The sequence below is a fragment of the Fopius arisanus genome, unplaced genomic scaffold, assembly GCF_000806365.1.
Source record: "Fopius arisanus strain USDA-PBARC FA_bdor unplaced genomic scaffold, ASM80636v1 scaffold00124, whole genome shotgun sequence".
NCBI lineage: Eukaryota > Metazoa > Arthropoda > Insecta > Hymenoptera > Braconidae > Fopius > Fopius arisanus.
This window is the reverse complement of record NW_011887863.1, coordinates 216,065-239,195: the sequence shown is the minus strand read 5'-3', so window position 1 is coordinate 239,195 and position 23,131 is coordinate 216,065. Positions and strand designations below refer to the sequence as shown.

The window sequence follows — 23,131 nt, the reverse complement described above, 5'->3', positions numbered from 1 at the left end:
CACCCACCTGGATGCATTGCACGCATACCACCCTCTGTCTCCGGATACTTACTTTACCGGTGCCACTGGGATTCCCAGTGCACACGCGGATGCAAGCCAACCATTTGAAAAATATACCTGCATCCTCAAACACACGAGGATGTCTTCAGTTACGTTGTACGATCCTATTTCATACTCTTGTGTTTAATAAGTAGCCAGCTACCTCAAACAATGTTAACTCCATGTTTAATCTGGGGTATCATAATCATTTATACCAAACTGATAGTGGAAATTTTTAAAATTCATTAAAAATTATTCTATTTAATTAATTTGTGATTATCCTTTGGGAAAAATTCATTTTTAGTCCCATGGGTCGCAGAGCATTGCCTAGGAATTTTTTTTTCAATTTTACTCGGTGATTACTATTTTTTATTTACAATCAAATATTAAATATTAAAAATGTAGGTATATGTTTTTATTTTATAATTTTATCTGTTAAAAAAAATAGGATGAATATGTCTTTGTATTCGGGTTATTCATTATTTTTTAATTAGAATAAAACCGAAAGTTTTAATTTTCTCCTGGAATAATGCCAATTAAAAACAAATTCACACATTGATTATTTATTTATTATTCTTTTATCCCCGTCAAAAGCCTGATTTTAACAACTTGAATAATATTCTAATATTCATATAACTTTTAAAAATTCGAAGGTTACCCGTTACTCGTTCAACTCAAATTATAAAAATTGAATTCCAGAAATTCGGATATATCCATTGGTTTTCGATATTTAAAAAAATTCCCATTGGATTTATAAAAAACGATAAAAATGTATTTGCCAATGGCTTCAAGCGCAGACTCAGTTCTCAATTCGATTTATCATTTCTGACGTGCGTGTGTTGGTAGTGAACTCCAGTTGCGCACTGAGAGTAAAAAAAAAATGAAAACAGTGGAGAGAGGGAGAAATACTTGAACACCAACTCCGCCTTCTCTTGGGGTTTCTGTAGCCGCGCCCCGGAGGCTCCACCCCCCGGTACAAATGTTTCAACGTGTTGGTAACCCCCTGGAGAGGGTGAGTTGGCGCCCAGGGTGGCAAAAATTCACCATTTTCCCGCTGCCTAGTGACCGAGACCCAAAAAATTATTTCACTGAAACTTCAGCCTCTCTTCCAAATTAATTTACACTCCACCTTTCATTTTTTATATTATAAAAAAAAATACCACGGCTGTATCTCGATTAATGAACATTCATTTCACCCCGAATGTTTGCAGGCAAAAATTTTTATAATCCAAATTTTCATCAGTGAAGTCAATAATTGTTTAAGCGTTTCCAAAGTTGAGTAATTATTATCGTTACATAATTGTTACTCGGGTCAGTCTAGTTGTTCCATTTGATTAATTGTTGTATTTGCCCAGATGGTTATATTATCATGATAATATTCATCCTGATTGATAAGAGCACGATAATTATCATAATTAACAACAAATTTTTTTAAAACTAGAGAATTCCTTGAAATAAATGAATCCTTGACATCAATGATTTTTTTTCGTCAGTGCATTCATGTGAGATATATCTAGATTATCCATAGGTATATTCGGAAAAATATATAATATATCAGATATATCGATTTAATCCTCTCACCCAAGACTAATCACTGAAAATAAAATATTCCCTTCCGCACCCAAAAAATCCCCGAAAAGTGACGGTTAAAATTTTTCAAAAAATCTCAACGACCTCATAAAAGAAAAACTAGCCACTCGTCTCTCCATTGGCGCGTACACGATGGGTTCATTGTTTAAAAACTGTTAACCGTAAGAAGCCGCGTAGGGGCCTGAAATCCCAGTGTACTCAAAACTCCTTAAACCATTGAAAAAATCATTTGGTACCGAGAGTAGAGGGGATAGAATTGCCACTTGACGCAGATAAAGCGTACATTATGAAAGGCAAAAACCACTGGTTTACACTGGGCCCGGTACAATAATAAAGCACTTGTGAGTGCATAAGTCCCAATTGTATGAAAAAAAAAAATCGAAGGACAATGATGGTCGAACGCGCACTGAGCGCAATTCAGGTTGTGATTCAAGCGTTGGAGACATTTTCCCACACACGGTGACTGCCACCAAGGGAGTATGACAATTTCTATGGTAAGAGTCGGCTGGTGTACATTTTTTTTTATTTTATTTTTTTTTTTTCATCATTTTCTCCTGCCTCTTCACGGTTGAGAGTATCGATATTTCCGAGAGACTGGACAGTAGAGAGTCAAGGAGTCGACGTTCTGTCCATGGGGGGCTGCCTCGGGTTTAGGGGGGCCCTGGGTACCTCTGCCACTCGACACGGACACCCGCAAAGGTTCACCGATTTTTATGCAACTACTACGAGAAGAATTATCGACGCACCGATGATCTGCGCGGGAACACACTGGGGGGGTCCTCACCTTGGATTCAAGAGAACGGGTTAATTAATAGTACGCGATGTTGATAGTACTTTAAACTACAGCAGCTACTATACCACGATATATTTCATATGAAAAATTTATTAATTTACCTGTTCTAATAGAAAATGCGCAAAATCACCTGCATACGCTGAGAAAAAAATTCTTTTGTCCAATATATTTATTAACCACAAGAAATATATTTGAAATATATTTGAAAATATATTAATAAATCTTACAGTTATGTTTTGGCGATTACCAAAGTTCCTGCAAAACGATTATTATTTTTATTATTATTTTATTTTAAAAAATATGTGCACATGTCTGATCGAACACCTGATTTCCACTTGGTTAGTTGATCTGACTGATTACAGTGATTACGATTAATACACGTTGGAGCTCGATGTTTCATCTTGAATGATAAATAATTGTTACTATTTCCCCACTTCATTGAAGAATTAACGAAAATCTGGTGGATAATGTTGGAAATTTTTGATAGATGTTGTAGAATCGGTGACTTTTGTTTTTGAAAATTGAAGGTTCTCTTTTTATCCCTCGATTCCTCGAGGATTGGTAAGTAGTGAAACAAACGAGGGTGCCTAATCAACCCACCGTGTATTGTATCATCAAGTGAGAAAAGGGCGAGTCTTGTGCTCTCCAACACTTGAGCACGAGCCGTGAAAAAACGAGGTGGAAACAATGAAGGTGAAAAACACGTTTCTCAGGGGAATTTTTTCCCTCATTCGCTCAGCCAAGTGTAGTCATCGATCCGCGACCCAAAAGGTTTTTTTTTTTTTAATTGCATGTCATCTTCGGGACAAAGGCCAAAAGTAAACGAAAAGAAAAAAAAAATACCAGGTTTTTCCACATTTTTTTTTGCTGAACAAGGGAGGTAAAGAATTAACTACGAAATTTTCACCTTTTTCTCGGTACCACGGTGAACTTATCCCCACAATTATTCATATTAAAATTCACGAGCACCCGTTTGATCTTGAGATTGTGCGCAGAATCTGAAAATGTACTTTCCTCCATCAAGAACACTCATGCGGCAATGCCTACTTATCAAATTGCTGGCGTGCCATACAGTGAATAGTGTGCGACAATGCCAAGACTCCTGAGGGAGAAGATATTCATGAAAATAACAATGGGGAAGATTTTTATTATTGCTGTTGTTTCTTTTGTCGTTGTATTTTTATTATTGGTGTTATTCTAGCTCTCGTAGCTGTCATTGAGATTATGGAGCAGAGCATTAGATAAATTACTATAAAAAAAAAACTTCAAAGAGAAATTAAATTTCTGTGATGCAATGATTAATCAATCGACCTACCCCAAAGGTACGCAGGGATGAATATTAAGTAAAAATTACTGAATTTACGGAATTACCAAAATAATTAATTTATTTTATACAACAGATGACGTAACAGAGTACCATGGAAGAGGCCCATGAGGCCCATGAGGTCCAGAGGTACTTCCATATTTTTCAACGACTGATTACTTCCTCTCCAGATATCGACGTGAACATGATTGTCTTAATAAATAAATTTCATCTTACGTCTTGTATTTTTTGGTGTTGTATTTATTTATGATTCCGTGATCCTCTACTGGAATAGTATTGATTTTGGTTTTAGATATATCTCATATCTCTAGACTGGAAATTTTTGAAACGAGACCAGACGAGATCGAGAGTAATGTCGGTTTCACGTGCACCTCGAGTAAAATCCACGTGACTACACCTGGACAATCTCCAAGGGCTTAAGAAGGGCCCTCCTGACATCCACTCGACAATTCACCTATCCAAGGATCTCCCCCTCCGCAATCCTCTCTTTATTCCATCCTGCGTTCTACTGAAAATAAAAGTAAAAATTTTTTAAATCACGTGCGTGCCTTTTTCTCATTTTTTTTTTTCCCCATCTTTTTATTTCAAAAACCCTCTCAACTCTCTCGTCACCCCGCGGGCATATACGAAGGCACTCGAATATTCATAGCCAGGATATATATTCCTGGGTAACTGGCATGGTCGAGTTGATTCTATACTGGCTGCCGGGACTGTGCCGGTACTATGCCGTTTGTCATCGTCAACGTCTCGTTCAAACATAAGAGCGAGTCATCGATTTTTATGTGGAGAGTGGAAATCTCGCGTGTGGCTCGTTTACGAATACGAGTGCATTGTTCAGTGGTACTTGAGTACTCTGATTCTTTTTCAACTATTTTTTTTTTTTTTCGAATTTTTGGAATTTTTACGGGAATTGGTGTCAGCGAGAATTGAGAAATCAATTCGATTTTCACGAGGTATCGAAGAGAGAGAAACATTATTTTAGAATTGAAGAACCTCTCCTGGCCGGAAAATTCATTATTAAAATAATAATTATCGCATGATGAATTATCAATTCAGAGATTATTATGATTAATGTAGGTAATGAATCGATGAAATTTTGATTAATTGAGAATGTGTAAATAATTCATCTCTCTCTGCTTTAAATTACCTCGATGAAATTAATAAAGAGTTCGACTGACAATTTGATTCCCATAATCGTCAAACGATGAGGTCGAAAGATCGTATCGCATCATTACAGTAGACAGGAGCGTTAAGCCGCTACTACTTGGAACCCTCACTTTGTGACCCAAGGGTTGAAAGAGAGAGTTCTCCCCTTGAAGAAGACAAAACTCGACTGGTGCATGCGGTCATGGAGAACGAGGGTGGCCATTCAGTCAGGGTTAACTCTGGATTATCATCAACTTCAGCCTCACCTCCCCACATCTTCATTCCCATATCTTTTCAATACCCTGAGAAAATCAGGAAAATATCTAAATCATATTTACTCCTGACATGTAAATGATTCTCAAGTATTTTTCTTATTGTCTGTTTTTTCCCCCATTCCCGCTTTTAAAAATTTTATGTCAAAATAAATATTGACAGTGCAATAAAAACTTGAAATATAAATTTTCGTACTCGGTATGCTAATATCAATGAGGCATTTCGAGATTTTATTTTAGATTTTATTTTTTATCTCCCATTTGCTGCAGTATTTCAGAGAAACTCTATTTTTCATCCCCACAATCTGTTGTGAAGCTATCGCACTATTTTGAAATAAAATTAAAATGCAGAGAAAACTGAAAATTCCTTGAAATTTTGAGACTTTTTTTCGCGGCACATGTCGGGGGTTCTTTGATCGCGCGGAAGCACTTACCATCGATAATACACGGAGTTATAGAAGCACAAATGGTTTTCGAGGTCTTGTACCAATGGAGAGACGCAGGAATTCATTGTGAATGGTTTGTGAGACTCGGAGAGGTTGGATAAAGTGGTTGAGTGGAACTCTGGGGGCTGTGGAAGAGAGATGAATTTATGGGAAGAGGGTGTGAGCACGAGGAGACGAGCATTACAAACTCAAGGCTCTGATGTCTATGGGGGTAGATCCCCGTCACGGATAACGCTTTATTTCATCAGAATAAGGGCCAAAATTCGAGATAGCACGCAGCGTGCCTTCCATTCTTCGGGTTATAACGTTTGGTTTTGCGGGATGTCTTTTGTGCTCGATCGTGTGAGTACGGACTATTTATTTGACCACATTCTGAGGTCATTCCATCAAACTCTCAAGTGGAACCCAACAATATGTAATAGCCACAATTTATATTAACAATTACTTGAACATCTTGATTGAGCTACAGCTACTCCTCATCTATCAACAAATCCAATAAATACATTGGATGCAATGATTTTTAGCGGATAATTGATAAATCATTAATTGTGGAATAATTATTTGTTTCAAACGGAAAAAATTAAATTTTGTATCAATATCTACCTGCTTGATGGCAGGTAACGAAGCAGAAGATAAGTTTCCCCTCATGCGGGCTATCGGAAGTATCGGCTCGAATGATTTTCACTGAAAGGCCAAAATGACAATAGACTCCCTGGGAAAAAGATGAAGACAGAGAACTATGCGGGTAGCGAAAGGGGTGATGGTAACATGATTTTAGCAAAATTTTCGCCGGTCTCTCTGGTTCTCTACTCCCGGTTTCCTTTGGATGGGTTCTTTGATAATAGAGTGGCTTTTCCACAGTGGATGTCACGTATGAGCTGGAAAAAAAGAGTCTAAAAAGCGCCAAGAATGGGATCCGGATTTTCAGGGTGACGATGGAGAGATGCAGGAGAGAAAAAAAAATAGAAGAAAAGAGAGAACAAGAGCTGCTGCTCGCTATTGTTTTCTCGAGTGGCACTCGCGCTGGTTCAATGCACGCTCGCCATACTCGGCAATGGTACCAGATGTACGCGCAAGACCGACATTCACCACAGGAAATACTTTCTGTCCATTTATTTTTTAACAAAATCAAGACTCAAGGATCAATTCATCACTCATTTCGTTGAGAAATTGTCATCTTAATGATTGTCTATCAGGTGAGAAGGCAAACGTCGGAAATTATATTTCATTAATGCGCACTTCATTTGAGGAGTGACTAGGTGAAATAAATGTTTTAAATCTTGGGCTAGTGGTTTTTTACGTTGGAAATATTTTTCAATCTATTCGGAAAACCAGAATAAATATTGTTATTTATTGGGTTGTGAAAGTTTCGTTTCACTTCACGTTGATTTCAATTTCCATTTCCATTTCCATTTCCGGTTCCAGTTCCAGTTCCAATTCTAGCTCTGCAATTCGGATATTTTCCCACTAATCATCATTTTAATTATCAAAGGAATAAAAGAAAAATCCATGGAAATGATAAAAAAAAAGAAAATGATTATCAAATCTCTTCAAGATAGAAATATCTTTTAATACTCATTATGACAAAAATTGAAATGCTGTGGATAAATTAACAAATTATATAAACACATTCGAAGTCCAATGAATTCTCAAGAAATTGATACATCTACAATATTTATATCTGAAATTCGCTCGCAGAAGTTGTGTGAATACAGGTTAATGCACATTGCACATACAATGATATGCGCATGAAAATAGCAAACTCTCGTTCATAAAAATTTCATCTAAAATTTACAGTCCAATGTCATTCCTACTTGATTACAACGTCAATTGATTCGTCAGTATTGCGACATAAAATCCCTCCAAAATACATGGTGTATCATTGTTTAATATAATCCGATCATTATGTGCAAATTATCCTCTCAACAGAGTATTAATTCCTCCTGGAGCCCCCACCTCCACCTCCTCCGTAGCGTTTGTTCGGCTGATTCTAAAAAATAATCAACAATAATTAATCAATACCGTAAAATTCAAATTTTAATGATTTTAATTGAATAAAAAATTTTAATGAATCCCTTCCCCTCTTGCCTTCCTTGGAATCATATCCAGAATTCTTATGATTGAATAATTCAATAAATAACAGATAATTACCCTCTGCTGATTGGAATGATAGCCTCCTCTATCAGAATTGTGATGATTGCCCCTGTGGCCCTGATAAGGGTGATTCCTCGCTTGCTGATAGCTGTGGGATTGATGCCCATAAGATTTATATCCCTGTCCATATCCCCCACTCCTATTAGATCCACCACCCTGTGAGTGATAATTATTCTGGTATCCTCGATTACCAGAATAACCACTCGACTGGCTGTTGTACCCGGTACCACCCGATGATGTCTGGTATCCACTGGAATACCCTGTGAACAATTAAAAATAAACCATAAGGAATATGAATACTCGTGATAATTAATACCCAACTGACGAATAATGAAAACAATCGACAACAGAATGGAGGTGGTACGTGAGTATTGGAGTCGAATGGTCATACCTAGGAGGGAAACAATACGATATTAGAGTTTGAATTGGAGTGTGCCGGCACGTGTCTCTTATGTACTGTTTTCCATCACGGGGGTGAGACCTTTGGTGCACATATTTGTCAGCATCATGAAACGTCATAACACGCGATGGTTTATGCGCACACCCGTGGCTAATAACAAATTTGTCAAGCGGCAACACGCGTCATCGCCCCTGATTGTTAAATTCATTCGTATGAAATAAGTGGAGTATTCCGGAAAAATTACGGACACTGCGAGTTATTTCGAGTTGATTTTATTTTTAATCTAGAAATTTTATCCTAGAGACCAAACGGCTGGGTTATTTGATATTCCGCTTTAATTCACAACCGTACGGTCAATTTATCGGGGTTTATTGAATAATTGAAAATTAAATTGTCACTGAATATGCTAAACTAGAGGTAAATTGAAATTTCATTTAAACAAATCGAACGATTTTAATTAAAAATTTCCATGAATGTGTGACTGGAAAGAAATTTCTGGAGTGTTTATTTCTTCAGTGCATTTAAATTTTATGTACGAGTATATATTGAAGTGTATTTTTTCCGTGTATGAAAAAACACTTGGTGTTATTATTTTTCGTGTTATCACTGACGCAAACTAATCGCCTAGTTGAGCCCAATAGAGGCAATAATAGGAGGCGATAAACACCGGAGAGCAGGAATATTATTGAAAAGGGAGGATGATTCCCCCGAACTAAACGGTGAACTTTTCTCTCTCATCCCCTAGCCTTTCCTGTAGACTGCAACAATAACATCCCCCTGTGGATTCCAGGCGGGTGGATACACGGCTTCCCGGGCTCGGTGTAATCCTCACCCTCCTGCACCCCCCAAAAACGAGGGGGTAAGAATTTTCTACCCTCCAGCCAAACAGTTTACACGTCGGATCATCCCTCGTTATTGTTGCATTTATGATAATAATGCCCTAAACCAAACGCACGGACCTGCTTCTTCACCAGATAGTAAATTATTGCCTCGTCATCGAACCCCTTCACCTCGTTATTTATCCTTATTTATCATTCGCCAATTAGTGAGGCCCAAATCGAAAAACATCCCAAAATTACAACTGACATATATTTTTCTATCCCGTAATTACACATCAATTTTATATTTTCAAAATATCCTCGTCGCGAAGGATTCAATATATCTGCACTGATATATTCAAAATATATCCGATGTACCAGGGAAATCCATATAAATTCTACGCACATATATACCGCCACAATTCCAATATATATTGCACCAATATATTCCGTATGTATTTGATATATAAATGAAATACATTAGTAGCTGAAAATATTGGCATATATTTTTTCCATTGGGGAAGGTGTTAGAGGACACGGTAAATGTCCAGTGAAGGGGCAAGAGGGCAAGAGGGGAAGAGGGGAAGAGGGGAAGAGAGGAAGAGGGGCAAGAGGGGCAAGAGCGAAGGGAGAGAGAGAGAGAGAGAGGAGAGGCAGGAGGGGATGCAAAGGGGTGAAAGAACGAGGGAGAAATGGGAATTAATGCCCACTCATTGATGCACACAACAAAGTCGATATATAGAGTGGGCACACAGAGAGGAATATACAGTTTGAAGGTTTGGTAGCCACTATGGGTATTGGATTGGATTGGATCGCCGCGTCAGCAATACAAACACTCGAGGTTCCCGATGTGGGTCGGGCGTCTGCCTGGTTTTGCTCCTCTCAAAACCTCCCCATACCCACCCCCCTCCCACCCTCTTGTTTCCCACTGAAATTACATTTTCCCGTTCGTATTCTCCCTGCCATTGGGCCCCGTTTCAATATCTCTCCCATTTTTTTTTTTTATTTGTACCGTCCACCCCCTTGCCGATCCCCCTCCACCATTTAATTTGTCCCTTGTTGCTCAACTTTCTCTCGACTATTCCATTTTTATCGACTATTCCTGTTCAAGGAGATATTTTGTTTTGGAGAGATTTTAAAAAGTCGAGCTTTTTAAAGGAATTTCCATTTAAAAGGCTTTTCACCACTTCAACACTCAATCAAAATCCCACGGAAAATCTTTTATTGCGGGAATATCGGCGTTTTATTGGTTTTATTGTTTATTTATTTATTGGGTTTGCTATGGGGGTGTGTGGTGAATATCAATGGGGAATTGGGATTTTAGAGTCGTCATTTTATTTTTAATAGGGGGAGACATAATCTATGGAAATGACGTATTTTTTTCGTTTCGTATTTTTCTGTTTAAAAAATTGGGGAACTCTGAGATTTTTATTAAATATTTAATCTCACATGAAAAAATTATTTTAAAAATCGGAAATGACCACTGATTGAGGACGAAATCGCAAAATTTCGATTCTATTATCATCTTGGAAAACTCTCATGTTTAATATTACAATTTATTCGATCTAAAAAATCCTGTAAAGAACATTTTATAAATTTTATATCTGAAAATTCACTTCTTCATTGTATGTGCAATATTATTTTTCCATTTGTCTCTCACTAATAAATCCCTGAAGCTATTACCAAGCCCAAATTTCTCTCTAAATTTCCTCCAACCCCATTAATTTTTATAGACCGACTTCCGTGTCGAAAAGTCGTATTTATTCACCGTAACTTACAATATTTACTTATGCATACATTTGAGTGGCTGTATTAAGGCGAGATGTCCCGGTTAAGTGGCAGAGTAGAGGGAAAAGAGTTCTCATTTTTTTTTTTTTCAAATGTCCGTGCAAACTTCTTCAACTGCAGTCAGAGGGGTTATCTCCATTTTAAGGGAAAAAGATTTTCCGGTGCTCGTGTACTTGAAAAGTACGGAAGAGTGTTGAAACACGTATATAAAGTAGTTTTTGTATGGAGCTAGTTAGACACTGTCTCGTAATCCTCATTCGCCTGTCCCTTGTTGTTGTTCAATGCTCGTTATCTCTCAGGGTATTTTTTTTTTCACGTACGTGATGTTCTTCCTCGGAGAACTGAAAAGGGAACGAGACGTTTTCACTCATTCCGCAAGAGAGTGAATTGCTCGAGAGGAAAATGCAAAAAGTGTGCAACTCCTGGAGAGAGCTACCTCCTTCCTCGTTTTACTCTTTAAATTAAAAATATAAATCTCAAAATATATTCGCATCTTCATCACGCGAATCCGTCGTTAAACCATTTTAATCACTTCTGCGAATAATTAATTAAAATCACACATCAGGAGTTTGAATATTGGAATCCGGTGGTCAGACTTGATTTTTATCTCACGCTCGGGTAAAAAAAAATTGTAAAAAAAATTTCTAGAAAACTTTTCAGAATGAATAATAATAATAATAATTCAGAGGGAGTTGCAAGGATTGTTTAATAAATTCGGTTTTCGTGTTTCTGAAAAAGACTCGGTGGAGCCCCTTTTTCACACCCCATCGAAAGCGAACAATACATAAAATGCCGTAACTAATTCCGAGTGCATTTGATGACTACAGTGGGACAATGTGGATTTAATGCATTACGTGGATAGAGAAAAAATTCGAGAGATTCACTTCCCTTTCGCTTTCCCCTCTCGAAATATCACTCGAGGGTGGGTGAAATTTTTTAGGGTGAAACAGATACTTGACCAGCGTTAATTCCCTTCATCTCTCGGACTGAAAGAACATTTGGAAAGCTCGAGTTCATCCCAAAATACATATCATCAATAATGATCTTTAACACTCATATTTAATTACCCAAATGATTGACAACACGAAGAGAAATCATTAATAATAAATGACGAACCTTGCGCTCGCTCATCGATTACAGAAATAATGACAAAAATTTATGTGACGACATAATAATTTGTAGAGAAATAATTACGTCGTAATTTCCGTAGAATTTACCGAAAAAATACCGAAAAAATGAAATTCGAAGAAATATTACTCCACGTGGAATAAATACAGATATATTAAAAATATAAGTTAGACATATTTAAATTAAAATTCAATAAAAAAAAGTGTATCTTAGAAATAATTTTTGGGTGATACGTTTTGGAAGAGTATTGAATTGGTGGAACGAATGAAAAAGATTGGAACGGTGAAAAAAGCTTGAAATTGAATAGCGCCGGTAAAGTTTAATATTAAAAAATCGGTGAGTGCGTCGTTTTCCGCGACCAATAAATTTATCGAGCGGAGTGTTGGCATGGAGACCTGACCGGACAGAGGAGTTTGGTTGGTTGGGCTCGACTGGCGTGTGCGCGCACACATTCACCACCTCCTCCTGGTAAAAAGAGTGCGATATATATATACATAGATGAGAAAGAGAGAGGTAGATAAGAGGGTACTTGAGGATCCTCCAGGAGGCCGTGATGGGCCAAGTGGGGAGGATCTCCAGGGGGATGCTGAGCGACTGGAGGCAGGATATGAAGAGGCAAGAGAGAGGCCAAACCTACCACCCGTTCATTGAAACAAGACGCTAATATTATATATATTTGTGACGAAAATGTCGGCGAGATGAGGTACTGGGTTGACTCTCAGGGTGGAGTATCGATTTCTTGCGGTGATCCAATCAACGATGGCGCCTTTGGTTTAGCTACAGTTGCACTGCGCAACATCTCCACGGTCAGTGGAAAATAAATAATAGAAATTCAAAATTCATGGTGTATCTGCTGGGTGTTGAAGGAAATTCATTTTAAGAACTGCCCAAGCATGAGGAAATGACGTATTCGACTTTTACATCTTCTTCAGCGAGGAGTTGTCTTATGAAATTCCGGAAGACGTTGCAAATTTTAATCCCCGATTTTTAACGACTTTAAGACGAGATGTTATTTATTTATTTATTTATTTGGTAATTTCATTTAACGTAATTTAATATTCAGATGACATTCGGCTGATTATCCATTGATTTTTAATTAGAGAAAAAACAATATAATATTTTAATATTTAAATGGAATTGCAACGGGAAATAGAATTTTTACATTTCTGTATTTCTTGAGAGGGAAAAGTGGGACAAAATTTTAGAAGAGCGCGAGGCAAATAATTCGGGCAAATAGTTCGGATGTGGAATAAATATCACCAGTAAGATTACCCGAACATCTTAAAATTTCCATCCACCTGAAACTTTTAAATTTTATCCACCACTTGGATTGCTAATGGCATACCAAGGAATGCACGACGAGTGGATGCAATATAATACAGAGGAAGAAAAGCATGGACAAGGAGTTTTGCGGGGTTGCAAAGGGGCCTCAAGGTACACTCGAGGGTTTTTCAGTCTTCATGATCGTGTGCGTTTATCCTCAGTTGGTTAAAAAAAAAGGCGTTAAACATTGCATGTGTATGGAATATTTACGTGGGTGTAAGAATTCCTTCTCTGGGTATTGGTGAGGCGCTCCAAGAGCCCTTGCTTTGACTCAAAAACCTTCCAGAGTCTGACTGAATGCCTCTCTATTGCACGAGTACGTGCCTCCTAAGTGGATCCTGATTTTTTCTCGAAGCTCTTTGATTACGCCCACCTACCACTGACATTACCTCCACATATCACTTGCACGGAGAGAAAATTCCAATTGAAATTTATGACAATGTTACGTCACAATTGTTGAACATCCATCAAATTTCGCTGCTGTAATTTATCATCTCTTTCATCGGCTAAATTACCAAATTGATTACTTCAATTTCATAATTTATATTATTTTATTATCCTAATTTCCGTTTTTAACCCGATAATTTAAACCTCGCAGTTGACGAGTGAATTTAAAACTCTAATTAACATTAATATTTTTATGTACATGCACTCGCTGAGTTGTACGTGAATAAGTGTTTTGAATAATGATGAAAAGGGGGAGGGGTAACAATGGAAAATGTGGAAATCGAGAGGGAGTAAAAGGGGTAGATAGGAAGGTAAGAAGGTCCTTGTGCAGTGAGGATTCCCCTCAGGACACCAATGAGGAGTATCCTAGAGTCTTTGAGGATCCTTCACTGGAATCGTGGCCTTGCGAATCCTCTTCGCCCCCTTTTTCCGGGCACTTCTTTTTACGTTGAACACAGCCGACTCTCTCCAACACTTGGCTTTCTTCAGGATCACTTCCACTTTTTCACTGGTGAATACACAGCTTGATCCACTCGTCTTCATCACAGTGTTTAGGTGTCTTTGCGCTCTATGGAGTGGCAATATCTTGAGCTCACGTCTATAATTTGATGATTTATATTTTTTATCAATGAGGTCTTCATCAGTTTGATTCGTGTTGAGATTCTGCAGAGTCAGGACCATGAAATTTGATACCAGTGGTTGGGTGCTGGGTCAACAAGGTAAGATCCAGTGGTCGAAATCTTTGGAGAGGTGAGACTCACCCCGAGAGCGTCAAAAGACCGTAATCCGATCCTTTTTTTCACCTTTTTCTTTTGATACCCCATCATTCCTGTGGGTCTTGTTTGGTTACGGAGGTGGTGCCTCTTGGAATGATTTCACGAGGTGTTTGGGGCTCCATTTTCCGGGTGAGCATTCCCTCATGGATTTTTATAACGAATAATAAAAAACCACTGAGAAAATTCACGAATATTTATCTATATTATGTATTAAAAATATTATCGTGTTGAGTATATATGAGAAAAATCTTTTCGCAATTCGATTTTCATCGATTTCCCTTTCCGTTGGAAAATCAAATTATTTATTCTCATAATTTCCATTTTTTTCTATTTAACATTTCAGCTTATAGCGAGGAGGCGATGATTTCTTTGTTAATTAACAATAATTCCGTGGGTTGAATTAGGAAATGGAAAATGGCGGTCGTCAATGTGATTTTCCTCTCCCTCGATTACCTCTATTTTTTTGTGGTTTTTGTGGATGCGAATAACAGAGAAAAAAAGAGGGGAAAAAAAAGGGCACGCATGAAGGAGTAAAGTTGAATTGAAGGCCACACGTAAAAATCCGATTCGACGGATCATCCTTGGACCCAGTGAGTAGCACAATGGAAGCGAGAAGAGTCCTCTTCGACAATCAGATTCTCTCGCATGTACTCGACGTGGAAATGAGGTGGAAAACCGCACCCCACAATAATACAAATTTTCTTTCTTTTATATATATATATCCTCCGGTAAATCCACCTTCAGTTTATTTGTTCAGAATTCTTCAATCTGTCGGATTTCAATTTTATGTGGTTTTGATATTATTATTACGAGGCAGCGACCTGCATTTTAGGTTTAGGTTCTCAATTTACTCACGGATGAGTGCATACCACGTCAATGGCCCATACATCCCCGGATATTTCAATGTTAAAAAAAAAAAAAGATTTTCCCTACACGGATAAAAAATATATTTATTCATAATACATTACTATGGGCGTGGTAATTTTTTATATTTTATTCTCTCCGTGCAAATGTTTTTGATAATAGATACGAACAGTGAATAATAATTGGAATAATTTTATTAGTTTTTTTTTCAACAAAAAAAAAGGAATAAAATTGTATAGTGGTTTTAGTGGAAATTATTATTTCACAGCAGAAGAAATTTTCGGAGCTGGGCAATTTTGGAAATTCGATTGTGACAAATTGAATTCTCACGCACTTGAGAATCGAAGAGCTAGCTTAATTCTCTCCCACTATAGCCAATTGGTCCTGATTTTATCCACTTTATTCATCCCATCGATTCCATTCAGAATTTCTCGTAAACATTTAGGTATCTTCACTAAAAAATGAGTAACTGTTTGTAGCTTTTAAGATTTCAAGAGATGATTTTTATTCCATTGAAATTTATTGGTGCACGTAACATGTAAAACACTAAATGATGATCTTGATAGCAGGTAAATGGTCCGTGTATCCGGACAGTAGGAAAGGTCCAGAGATTTTATTTTTTGTTTGGTAAATATTCGGCCTTTTCACCTGTACTCTATCGTCTGTTATATTTCTCCTCTTATTTAACCATCCCTCCACCATTCATTCTCTCTTCAAAGCAAATTACGGATCCCCCATTTCTTTATCTCATCGTTCTATTTTCAGTTCCGAGAGAGAGAGAGAGAGAGAGCGAGAGAAAAAAAAATTGTGAACAATTTTAAATTAAAATTCTCTCCATTTATTTTTCTTCGTTTACTCTTCATCTCTTTTGACTCTCACCAATTAACCTTCGTCGAGGAAAAAAAGAGGATAAAACTGCTGTATTAAATCGCATAAATTCAGGGAAGACTGGTGAGTTCTTTGAGGGTTAAAATTCGAGTGATAATGGAGCCTGGATCGAGGAAAGAGGAGAGAAATTCAAAAGGATGAACGAAGATGGGAGAATCAGGTACAAGATTTGGACTCAATAGTGCGGTAAATTCTACGGACGAGTTTTCGAGGATTTTGGGTGAATAACGGTGAGTGCCACCGATGAGATGCTAGCCGAAAAAAAAATCAAGAGGAATGTCCGTTAAATCAACATGTGCCATTGTCCGACAATTAATTAATTAAATAATTAATTAATCGTCATTACAGTGATAAAAGCTGAGAAATTTAACAGGTAGAATAGATCGACGAGAGTGGAAAAGGCAACGAGAGGGTTGATGCGATGGTTGATGGTTGATTATGCATACGAACGAGTTTGGGGAATGAAAGGACAATAGGAGCCAGTAGGAATGGCACGAGGGGGTGTTGTGAAACGATTTGAAGCACAATGCAGCATCAATGCGGAGAAATTAGCCGCAAGGCTCTGGAGTTGACGTCCGTCAATATCACACCACCAAACGTGTGAGCCTGATCTTCCGCTTGGATATGTACCTCACCAGCTCTTTGGATAACAGAACAAATAAAAATGGGAAAGGAATTTTTTTTTCACTCTTATTATTTTCTTCCTGAGAAATTGAAATAGAAGAAATGGGGGAGATGGTGAGTGGTATGCAGAGAGAAAAGTCGACACATGAGAGAGAGTTGTGCCGCCCCTTTCTTCAATCTGGAGGACCAGGCCAACCCCAGCAGACAGTCTCACTAATTACGCTGTGCCTCATTAGCGAGAAAGTCCCTCGGTTTTAAGGGCCAGCACTGGCACTACCTTTGGCCTCATTCACGAATTGATTTTCACGTCTGTTAGCAGAATGAAAATAACGGAAAGGTGAAAAATATATCAAAGGATTGCAAGTAATCTTTGTGCTCTTTGAACGTTCGATGGAAATATCACTTGACTTGAGATTTTGTATTCTTTCATCTCTTTGATGCAACGCAATTATATTAATTAAGGGAAAATTCTATTTCTGGGAATATCCAAGTAATACACGAGAAAAATCTGTCCTAAAATACCTATAAAATAAAATTTCGAGTGCCAATCAATTCCAATTCATTTTTTAATATCAATAATTATTGTGAGTGTAAAGGAATAATTAGAAATAACGCGAGGTAAGAAATATGGTATTAGAAGACTAAACTCTTCTCTCTGGCAAATGAATACTTGAAAAATATTTAAATAAACATAAAAATGCGAAAAATTCGCTAATTTATCATGAGAGGGGATGGAGAACTGAAATATACGAAATAATCCACTTGTTCGGACGATTAAAGCGAACGCGAAAGGCTAAAAGTGGCAATAACTGGTACATTGGCGTTATTTGAGGAGGAGAATTTTTATTATTTTGAAGGAAGACTGAGGAATAAGAGAGGAAAAAAGTTTTGAAGAAAAATATATGGGAAAGGAAAGAAGGAGAGGTTGAGGTGTACCTACCGCACCATCGGTAGCGAAAGAGACGAGCCACTGGTCGGGACCCTGGGGTTTTTCGCCTAGGCACTGGGTGGTGTCGAGTGTTTGCAGTCCACTCGAAGCCCACGTCCTGAACGAGCTTCAGGGGGTTCACCATGCTGGAACCTGGCCATGGTTATATACACCCAACGGCCATCCACTATCACCCATACGAGCTTTCCACACACAACACCAAGAGAACCCAGAGTATAATTTGTCTAACGAGGGTCTCCACCTGTCATCTCAATGAACAGAGGGAGATGGATTGCCGATGGACGCGTTTGGTTCTTCCTTTTCAATGTGTACATTACGTTATTGCATTCTTGTTCTTCTGTCAATAATAAAAAAATGTCCGAGGAACTAATAAATTCCAGTCATTTCCTCATTACGTGTCAATCCATTGACCTCAAATTTGGATGTTTTGTTAAACATTTTTGACACCAGTTTTCACTTTGAAAATACAGACGAATAATTCGCACCACTTGCGGAGTTGTCAAAAAAAAAAATATCACAACACCGTAGAAATTGCATTCTCACACGTTGATAAACCGTTCGATCCCTCTAACCAGAATTGCCGATGAAAATGGGAAAAGAGGGAGAAAAGGCACGCTATCCAGAAGCCGAGAGTTATTCGCTAATTGGATAATTACGGCTGTGCACCGAGGGCTTGTTTTATAATTGGGCAAAGCGTGGAGTGAAACTGGAGGTGGGCGTTCACCCGGGGGGGTTGGGGGTTGATTCACAAATGCTTGATCGACGTGTCAAACAACGAAACTCTGGAAGTCACGCGTTACGTGACAAACTACCCTTGCAGCTAATTCACAGGCAAAACCCCTACGCCTATCAACCCCCATCTGCACTCGAGAGTTTCATGTCTATTCGCCAAACGATCGTATGCAAAAATTCTTCTAAAAATAAGACAAAAATCGGGCACAATAATTTTTCACGTGAAAACAAATCCCAGACGGCAAGAAAAAAAAATGGAAATGCTTTTTTTTTGCTTTCTTTTTTTCATTGGAATCAAATGCAAGTCAGCCTGAGCTTAAGCAGGGTCGTGAGCCCTGAAAAGAGAGACTAAAAAGAGAATTAAGGGGCGATTAAAGGAATCCCTCCCCTGGAGAGAAACAATGAAAAACACTTGTGAAGGATATCAGTACGTGATTCAGAATGAAACGACTGATACTCAACAGTTCGTATTTTAATTCCTCTCTCTTTCCCTTTATCTCTCAATTTTTATTTCTCGTTTAATACTTTCTTTCACTGATCCTGGAAGATGGAAGGGAGTTACGACCAAGAACGATTGACTGAGTGACTGACTGACTGGCGGATTTAACCAGGGGCGGAGTTCAGAAAGCCTCTCACTCGTTACCCACAGCAAGCGTTCCCCTCGCAAATATGTATTTCGCAAATAGTGAGGCCAATTCAACAGCCCCGGAGAGAATCTCACGGGATTCATTGCTAATCGATAATCCGCGTATTAGTGCTACGAAATCAAACAAATTTATCAATTCAGGGGCTGTTCAAGTTCATTTGATTACTGAGGAAGGAGGGAATGTTTTTTTTTTTACGGGAAGGGCCTGAAAATTTATCTGAGCGCATTGCGTTTTTTTTTAAGGATCAATCAGGTCCATGTCTAAAAAATTCGCGACAGAAAAATTCCGCAAAAATGACCGTGAATGAACACATGGTAGGTCAAGATGCTCTCGTCTTGAAATGCATGAAAAATTGTTGCCTACTAAGTTGTTTACTTCCCGGAGATCGATAGATCGAGATAGATCTCGATCAATCGTATTTTTTCTTGTGAAAAATCATTGTAAAATTTTATTTTTCCACTCACCGCGTTGATAAGAATTCTGTGGAGGTGGCACGTGGGAGTACTGGCCTTGACTCCTATTGGCGTTGGTGTGATGTCTGGAAAATTAAAGGTGAAAGATTATAAAAATGTCACTGTGTTATTTTTGAGAGTTGAAATTTTTGAGAGTTGACTCTGGTATTTACCCCAGCATTCGATGTCCTCCCTCGCCCAGTGTCGCGGTTTTATCCGATCGTACAAAGCCGATCTGAGGCTTCCACTGATTCCCATTGTCACGATTCATCTGTTCAAAGTCTTGGGGTTTTAATACTCGAGGTGGCTCTTTGACACCATTCAATCGTTCTGCAGGGAAAATGTGGCCTGATGGGTACTTCGGATCGCGATATCTCCCGCTGAAAATAGAAATAAAAAAATTGAATGAAAACAAAATTTATCAATGCCGTCTTTCTCCATAAGAAAGTATTTTTACGAACTTCTTTGATCGCTATCTATGACTCATTGATTGTCTCTGTTACTTTTTTTTTAATTGCAATTAAAGTTCAAAATTACCAATAAACTTTATTATATCGAACAGGTGCTCCATTGATGGGAGATGGTAGAGTGGCCCCTTCACCTACACAATCCTCAGCCAATAAAACGGTTCCCCTCATTCCATCAATTGAAATCTCTGTCTCAGCATCTTGATCTACTCCATTATTGTACAGTCCTTTTATGAAGTTGTATCCACTGTTTCCAGGTCCAACGTATAACCTGTCGTCACCCCTCACATTACGTTTCTCTGGAAAATAAAAAAAAATTATAGGGAAACCTTAATGAATAATTGATGAAGGCAGACCTGTCATTATGAATTCGCACAAAAAATAATTTTGAGGAGAAAGATTAAATAAAATTATAGGGAAAATTACTTTCTGCTTCTGTGAGAACTTCATAATAAGGCTCGAGAGCCTTGAATAACCTCGTCTCATCGACAAATGGCAGTAGAGCAACTCCTTGCCAAGCAAACTTCTTTCCATTGAGATCAATCTTGAAGTCTTCTGGATAAAAATCTATTATCGTTGATCTCTGTAACGAAATCGAAGTAATTAAAATATTGTACAATTCTATCTTCATTTACAATGGCGTTATTCACATCCGTAGTTTAATCATGAGAGAATACTCACAGGATCACTCATTAATTTGGCCCACGGTTTCGGTACATGACGACTACTAGCTGCAGGAAATACACCCATCAATTGCTCCAACGGACGGAACTGATCCAAATAAAATAAAATATTAGATATGAATTGTTTTTCGTGGTAATAATTATTTCTTCAATGGAGCATTAGGATTAATGATTTTTCGTGCTTACAGGCACTGTGTCTCTTTCGAATTCGGTGGAGAGACCCCCAATATTAATGAAATCACTGGCAAAAGGTGCATAGTGATAAGGAAAATACCATTTCCACGATGCGCACCCTTGATAGTAGTACCTCAGAACCCAGCAGAGGCCTCGAACATACTGAAGAGCAACATTATTCCTGAAAGAAAATCATATCGCCAATCTCAATCATCTCCTCAGCTTTTCATATGAATATAATATTTATAAAAATTAAAAAACAAACCTAAACTCCAAATTATCGATGGAAACGTCAAACTTGGATTCATAATACCGATCCTTGAATCCATCCTCCCAGAGTCTGACCTCGTCGTGAGCCTGATCATCTTCCTCCTCCTCAGCAGCATCACTCTTCCTCTTGACCCCCCTATCAGCCCCTTCAGGCACCAGCATAGCCTGAAGAGCACTGCCAGCATCAGTGGTCTGAAGCTTGCGCTCAGAAGCACTAGTCGAAAAATTCCTCCCCATCATTCGCATCTGATAAGCCTCATATCTGGCATTTTGCACAGGTTTAACTTCTCCACCGATGGCATTCGGTGCAAACTGGCCAGTGGGAATCCATTTGGGTTTGAAATTACTGATAGCATCGAGTCGCCTCTTCTTGTTCTTCTCACGTTGCTTGAAAGCTAATTCATTCTGCTGTCGCCTCTTGAATATTTCATCCTCCATGTCCCCGAGGTCCGAGAGTATCAACTGCACCCTGTCAAGATTGACATCACCACTGTCAGTGAGAAATCCACCAGTTTTGTAAACAGTCTTCTTGTAAAGATTGACTAATCTATCGATTGCTCCTTCTCTGATCTCTAATGAAGGTAAATGCGGGAGGAAGTCATTTCCCACAAAGAAACACATGAATACCCAATCATCGATAGCCCTCTCGAAGTCGTACTTGAAGGGGAGATTTGGCATCTGCAGCTCTCGTTCTAAATATTCTCGTAAGACGTTCAATCGAACGAATATGAATTGGCATTCACTGCCAAAAGCAACATCGTCCTTTGAGGCATCCGGCTCAGCTCCGGTGCAATCCTTCATTTCGTGACCCAACTGTCCACAGATATCGCAGGGTCTTGGTTTATTCGGTTTGAACTCCTCCCTTATAATTGTGAAATTAGGTTCATGAGTGGCAAGCCCCAACATGATCAAATCAGCATCAGCTCCACACAGTACATGCTGAGTATTTGGATCGTGATCAGGTTGAGCTCTCTGTCGACGAATAAAGTCCATGATCTTGTGCTCACCCTCCCCTGGAACATTGGCATCACTCAGAATGACCTTGATTCCCTCCCACCCAGGATCATTATTCAATCTCTCATGAATGTAATAATGAAGACACGCAGAGAGTCTCGCCATAAATGGAGTCCCTGGGGTGATGCAGTTGGAGTCAAAATGTTCCTCTTTGGGCTTCTCCGGAGGTAGGTATGCACCCTTCGACTGCAACTCCGATCGAATTCTATTCATCTCGAAGATCTTCTCTGATGTTTCCTTCGAGGCCCTAAACCTTCGTGATCGTTGCTGATTCATTTTTGCCCGAGGGGCAACTCCATCGATCGCCATGTAGAGAATTTTTCGGGGTCGAACTATTGCGAATAGTCGATCTATGCACTCGAATATCGCCTCCATCATCTCGTCCTCGGTTTTTGGGGCTGGTTTGTCCTCGGGATGGGTACATGGATGAATTATACCGTTCATATCGAGGTACAAATTGTCGAACTCGACTCCATTTGGATTTGGATCTGATGAATTTATTGGAATGGCAACCCCATCAATCGATGTTTTCTAAGAAGAGATCATTTAAATAAATACCAATTGGTACATTGGGTAATGTAATTTATGTGAGTTTATGGGGGTTGTTTGGGTTTGTTTGGGGTTGATGGAAGACATAACCTGAAGTCTCACCTTCTGCTCGATGCATTCCACAATCACGGAAGGATATTTGCGACTCAACCACCGAAAAAATGCCGGTACTCCCATTATTGCAGCCAATGATGATTTTCAAATATTCACGGATAATTTGAGATGTTTTTCAAGAGTAAATGTTTTTATTTTGGTAGGATATATGTGTGAACAATGTTTTAGAGGTGTACCAGACGTACACACTGTATGCACATATTCTATTGAGAAATACGCATGCGCAGGAAAATTGGCCGCGCATTGTAGTAAAAAATAGT

General features: G+C 38.5%; 1 protein-coding gene across 1 annotated transcript; it reads right to left on the bottom strand.

The window, feature by feature from the left end:
- Positions 1–7,188: 7,188 nt before the first annotated feature.
- Positions 7,189–23,054, bottom strand: Rat1 (5'-3' exoribonuclease 2 Rat1). The gene is made up of 10 exons (XM_011313571.1): positions 22,860–23,054; positions 21,190–22,739; positions 20,937–21,105; positions 20,749–20,838; positions 20,494–20,650; positions 20,138–20,366; positions 19,774–19,980; positions 19,613–19,686; positions 7,762–8,024; positions 7,189–7,600 (listed from the first exon to the last, which is right to left on the bottom strand). The coding sequence occupies exons 1-10, from the start codon at positions 22,932–22,934 to the stop codon at positions 7,544–7,546; spliced, it is 2,871 nt and encodes a 956-aa protein (XP_011311873.1). The 5' UTR covers positions 22,935–23,054; the 3' UTR covers positions 7,189–7,543.
- Between the last annotated feature and the right edge of the window lie 77 nt (positions 23,055–23,131).